Source organism: Monopterus albus, unplaced genomic scaffold (genome assembly GCF_001952655.1).
Source record: "Monopterus albus unplaced genomic scaffold, M_albus_1.0 scaffold144.1, whole genome shotgun sequence".
NCBI lineage: Eukaryota > Metazoa > Chordata > Actinopteri > Synbranchiformes > Synbranchidae > Monopterus > Monopterus albus.
This window is the reverse complement of record NW_018128024.1, coordinates 1,068,032-1,074,186: the sequence shown is the minus strand read 5'-3', so window position 1 is coordinate 1,074,186 and position 6,155 is coordinate 1,068,032. Positions and strand designations below refer to the sequence as shown.

Sequence of the window (6,155 nt, the reverse complement as noted above, 5' to 3'; positions counted from 1 at the left end):
GCCCCACGCCCCCCCGCGCCACCAAGCCAACCAGCAGCAGAACCAATCACAGTCCCAGCACCAACAGCAGCAGCAACAGTCAACCAAACAGGAGCAGATGGTCAAAGCCCCGCCGCCACAGCTGGCTCTGTCACAGCCAATCCAGCTCACAGCCCAGGTATGAGCTGCCATTGCTTTAATCAGCATGTACCTGTTTACTGAAACACTTAAACACATATAACACAGACTACAACATCGTCTGATGAAGGAAATCCACAAATAGGTAACACAAAACTAATAAAAAGTATATGCATACGTAAACACACACACATAAGTCTGACTTCTTCCTACTCCATTCAAGCATGTACTAGGTATAAGCAAATTGATATTCGATTATGTGTAAAATTATGTGTGTTGTCATATCAACTGTTTTACATGCTTGAAAGAATAAATCAAATCAAATCAAATCTGCGATGTCTCAGCTGTCATGGTGTCATATTGCACTGCATTTCGCTGTGTTATAAGCTTTTTCTAAAATGCTACTGTCTATCTAATCAACCTCTGTACAAAACAATGAAAACCCTGTACAAACATGATTACATGACTGCTGAGGTGGTTTGCATTGTACCTATAGGCCTTTTATGTCCCAGGTGTGAAGGTTAAAAAAAAAAAAGGGTACTAAATCTGGTAGACACAGCTCCTCTGGGAAGTCGTTCGGTACTCTTGGACCACAACCAGGTTACCTATCGTCACCTTCAGCCTAGACTTTGAATAAAAATGGGGCCTCCTATCTGAGGTCACATGATGTGTCTCAGGGGGTTTTATTGCCTCTAATTTGGCATCAGCTGTGATTGAATCAGGAAAATCTTGAAAACATCTCATGTAACATGAACAAGAGAAAGCTTTTGAGTCAATAACAATGAAGATGACCTGTTTGTGCTAAATGTGAGAAAGCCATAGGATGAGCAGCTTGCTGACGTGACAGATATGCATAAATATGACTCACCAGTCACGTGTGCAGGTGTGACTGAAGAGGTGAGAGGGGACCTAGAGCTGATATAAAGACAGAGTTCACTGTTGCACTGTGTTGCATAAGATACTCTACATTCAAAAAACATGGACAAACAGTTAAAGCAGTCACTCAGAATTACTGGAAACAACTTCAGTGTCTGGGACAAACTGTTTTACTCCTATTAACTCTCACAAATGAAGATATCTTAAACCTTACTAATATTGTATAACACAGCAGCCATGCTCTTTGTTTCTGGAAACAGGTTTGTTGAACATTATCAAACAGTAAACGCACTGTATTTTATTACACAGATTACACTCAAGTAAGATAAAGACCGAATGCATTGACGCGATAGTTGGCCATTACACAACCTGTGGGTGGTAGCACAACTCATTCCATAAAAGGACATAGTACCAGCTTTGAGGTAGAGTATTCATATTGTGCTCAATGGGAAAACACCATCCAGCAGCTTAACTTGACTCACAACCTTTTTAATTTGAAATAAAAACCAGGTACAACTTGTCTCCATAGCAGAGCTTCATATAGATACATGAGGTTCAGAGTGACCTTGTAGAAAAGACCCTGTGGGAGGGTGTCAAAGATAAAAAGAGGCACGAAAATCTCTTTCCCAGTTCTTATCTTTTTGCTCTTTTCTCCTACTTTCTTCCTTCCTCTTCCCTTTCCCTGCCTTCGCCTCTTTATCCTTTGATGGTGCTTTCACGGCATCAGGATCCCTGGCTTGGAAGTGAGAAATTTTGGCTCTTTTAATCTGTCCATACCCCAAGCCTTTCTGGTCTCTCTTTAGCACGGTTGGCACAGGCTGTTTAGGCCCCTCTCCCTGTGGCCCCAGTCCTGTCCCTGGTTTCCAGCCACAACGAACCATCATCTTGTAGCTGTTACTGGAAGGGGGGAGACAGTAGTAAGGGGTGGGTGGAGGATGCCTGAGACTAAACTGATGCAGAGTGGAGGAGAGATGTGACGACAGGCTGCTGCTGAATTCACTACAACACACATCACACCACTGAGGCTGAGGGGCACTGGGGACAAGCACAAGAGGAGACACGAGGGAGAGAAGAATTATTACAGAAACAAGTGTACAGTTTTTAAAAGTCAGTGGTTCTCTGCTGAGCTGCAATGTAAGGACACCAAGCAGATGTTTTAAGATTTACACGCTGTGGAGGCCATTTAGGAAAAGGTACATTTTACAAGGAGAAAACCACTGTTTTAGTTTGGATGCAGGGCTGAAGTGGAAAGAAAAACCTGCACTGACAAACTTAACAACGTGGATGTGGATGACCAGGACACTCTTGTAAAAAGATCTTTAATCTCAGTGATGTTTTCCTGGTAAAACAGAATAAATACGGTTAAATTAATAATAATAATAATAATAATCCTACCAATTTTGGAAACCAGCACAGCAATGTCAGATATTCTCATCATGGTAATGTTTACCAACTCTCATAACCCCTACTACACGGTCTACTTCTCACTAAACGTTTAATGGAGAGTTTGGAAAATTTGACATTTTTTGAAAGAAATTTTGAAAAAATTCACTGAATGTTCCATTTATTAGATGTTTGAAGGGCCCATGTTTCTGTTTCAGTAAAGGGGAACAGTTAACATCTACTGTACAACTTATTTCAAATAGTTGATATTTGGTTTAAAGTGCATGCAGCTGAGAGTTTGCTAACCTGCTGTCCATTTGCATGTCTTTCTGTGTACTTATCCCATAGTTCTCCAACTCATCCAACACCTCATTGTGCCCCGCTGGGGAAAAATGTAAAAACAGATGACTTCAGTTTCAATGTGTGCACAAAAACAAAGATATTAATCAGTTGCTAATGAGAGCTGCATGGTTATACCTTCCCGTGCCAGGTCTTGGGCATCCCTGCCCTGTGTATCAACAACTCCAACCCAGGCTGCTCCATGCTGTAGCAGCAGCCTCACTGCAGCTCTCTGTCCCGACCAGCTTGCACACATCACAGCTGTCCAGAAAAATGTATCCTGGTGGGGAGAACACAAGCCCATGAAGAAAATAAAGACAGTAGATTTCCATTTCCTTAAACAAAAAGACAACCAACAGTAGGTTCTATACCTGGAAGTTGATGTCGACTCCCTTTGAGAGCAGCTCTTTGAGGCCAGAGATGTCCCCCTCGTGGGCACAACGCAGAAACCTAAGCCCCTGGAGCTCCATGGACCGTTCTGAGTTGCTTGCCTCTCTTCTTTGGTTGCCTTCACTTTCACCACTACTCTCTCTTTGCCCCACAAAATCAGTTTGACCCTGTTGTATCTCTACAGCCCTGGCTCGCCTCCCCATTCTTCTACCGGACTCTTGGTTCTTCTGTCTACTGTGATGAGCTCTATCATCCCTCCTGCTAACTACAGGTTGCTTTTTGTTACCTTTCATTAAATTTTCATAGAACTGCCTGGCTTCTTTACCACTAATACCACTAAGCACACTGCTTGCTTTACGGCTGGACTGTTCTCTTTCAATGCTAAAAACATCCTGCTCACTGGCAGGAGTAAAGCCTAAAGTAGCCATAAAGAATAACTGTAGCTTCAGGTAAGTTGAACCAGTTCACGGTTATTTCAGTCAGAATAAATCCGAGCAACAAACTCCTACTTTAATTAGAGAAAGCTGCAATGCTCTTGCTATAGGACAGCAAACGGGCAAGCTGAAAATTAATGCGGTTTCTCTTTTTTACTTCGCGCTGAGCCTGACATCAAATAAGTAATGAATGTCTATTGAATAATATCAAATGAAAATGGCTAGTTAACTGTGTATTAAGTGCACTTTACACTTTTATCAGACACAAATAACATCTAGCTAACGTTATTTGTTAGCGAAGTGCCATTAGCTAGCTAGCTAACGTAGCTAGCTGATGTGTAGTGATGTTATGGCACAGTGGTTTTCTGCCTGGCTAATTCTGAAACATCACTTCCCACATTATATTTAAATACAATGTACAGTGCATCCACAATGCTATCTGAATAAGACAACATCTGACACACAGTCTTTACAAGCCCTAACTAAGTGGTTAGCTAAAGCTAATTGTGAGCTACAAAGTTATTGAGCTAGCGTAAACATAGGCTAGCATCATCAGTGTCTTTTAGACAGACGAACGCTTGTTAATTTAAGGTAGCCTAATGAACTAACCTCCATAACAGTACCCAGTTCGTTTCAAACAATTATCCATGTGGAGACGTAAACAAAACCCGACTATTTTTAAATGATATATTCACGAGCTAACATTACCCTACGTCTTATTTGCGTACGGAACAACATGGCTAACGTTGCACGAGTGCTGCCACCATGCGGTAGGGGTGTTACCTTCCTCTGTTGAACTTTGAACACCACCAGCAATCAGCATGTACGAGATACAGTAACTACAAATAAATGCCAGTTTAAAAAGATCTCATTTACTTCAAATGTTACCCGAGTAAAAGTACAAAAGTACTATGTATATCTTTGGCAGTGGTGGAAGAAGTATTTAATGCATATTAAAGTATTTGAATGTTCTCTCTGGTCAACTTAAAATAAATTTTTTATTTCTTTGGTGGTGGCGAGTAGCGGAGGTCAAGTGATTTGGTTACATTTTGAACTCGGCTCATTTGTCACTCAGCATAGCTTTGAATGCCAAGTTAATAAACAAGTGTTTCACAATGCAGCATTTAAATGAAACGTGTAGGATATTATATTGTAGTGGTGGGGGCGGAGAGACACCTGGCAGGATCCCCCATAACGCCCCTCTGGGTGGTCTGTATAGACTACTGTAATTTGGATTTGGTGGGCCTTGATAGTGTTCCCTGTCTGTGTGGGTAATAAAAGAGCAACTCCCTTGAGCGCAGAAGAGGAATTTTTGGTGCCTTTGGAGCGCTTCTTCTTCTAACCCACCCAATGTTACAATTTTCAAAATTACACTGAAGCAAAGATTACATTATGCTTGCATTAAATAGGCTTGATAACACAGTTCTGGTGGAGCTGACAGAAAAAATTCATTTTCAAATAATTTATTCAAATGTGTTCATTCAGGATGAGGACAAACTAGCCCAGCACGTTTCCTCTGAGTGAGTGTTGGTTTGATTACAAACAAGGACCTATGTCCCATAAGAAGCACGGCATCAAACTGGTATCACGGTATTTGCTTTACCTACACATTTGTGATACTACAACACTGAAATATTGGTGTATATTGTTACACAAAGAAAGCAAACCCTGTCAGAGACCACATTTTGTTGACATGCCATATTGTACCCAGGGTCAAACTCCAGGCCTCTGTTTATGTGTCAGGTCGACCCTGCAGCAGGAAACCAACAGGTGTAATAATAAGCTCAACAGTGGCTCAGTTCACTTAGTCATGAGTTGTGATACACAACCCTACTTTTACCTTGATTCCCACATATCATATCTCTGTTTAGATCATTGTGTTTTATTTACTTGTAACCCTTTCTACACTTCTTTATTTCGGTTAATAAAGATTTAATTTTGTATTGTTGCGTGTTTGCTGTTTATTACATTTTATGTCCCTGCAGCACCCTCATGTGGATGGCTTGCTTTCACTGGCATTCTTTTACAGTTTGTGCTCCTAGTCCTTTATCTATTTATCATCATATTGTCATCTTGTCTCCACGTACATGAACAGACTAAGCCTTATAACATGTACACTTCTCGCTCAGTTTGAGCACAGTTTTAATATCTAGTTTTAATGTTATTGCCATAAACACTTTACTTATACTAAAATTTTCTTTCATCTTGTGGCTGTAAAATATTTGCATTCTGCATGCATTTGTCTTGGGTCTGCCTATGTCTACAAGGCTTAAACCATCAGCTTCCCTCAAGACGACTGATCACTGAATGAAACTGTGCGTTTGTTGTATTCAATAGCATGTAATTTAATTTAAGCAACCACTAAGGCTTATTTGACTGGATTCACTTCTACTTTATCATAAAACAGCCCACAGTGACAACACACTTTGATAAGAACACTTAGTGTTGAGGCACTCGATCCCTGACATGGCTGGGACTAACGGATACAATCTGGGTGTTTCTACTGCAGCACATTCATTCATTACATGATCGTTTCTCACACGCCTGAAGTTAAATAGCTCTCACACAGTCTCCTCCCATGTACTAATAGAGTGAATTTATTTATATGGCACTTTC

At 40.9% G+C, this 6,155-nt stretch overlaps 1 protein-coding gene across 2 annotated transcripts; it reads right to left on the bottom strand.

The window, feature by feature from the left end:
* Positions 1-712: 712 nt before the first annotated feature.
* On the bottom strand, positions 713-4,306 carry gpank1 (G patch domain and ankyrin repeats 1). Of its 2 annotated transcripts, XM_020614274.1 has the most exons (5): positions 4,149-4,306; positions 3,087-3,370; positions 2,854-2,995; positions 2,683-2,758; positions 713-2,028 (listed from the first exon to the last, which is right to left on the bottom strand). In XM_020614274.1, exons 1-5 carry the CDS (start codon positions 4,186-4,188, stop codon positions 1,587-1,589), a joined length of 984 nt encoding a protein of 327 aa, XP_020469930.1. In that variant the 5' UTR covers positions 4,189-4,306; the 3' UTR covers positions 713-1,586. The 2 variants fall into 2 exon arrangements, with proteins under 2 accessions (XP_020469930.1, XP_020469929.1); XM_020614273.1 differs by lacking the exon at positions 4,149-4,306 and having other exon boundaries at positions 3,087-4,142.
* Positions 4,307-6,155: the final 1,849 nt, after the last annotated feature.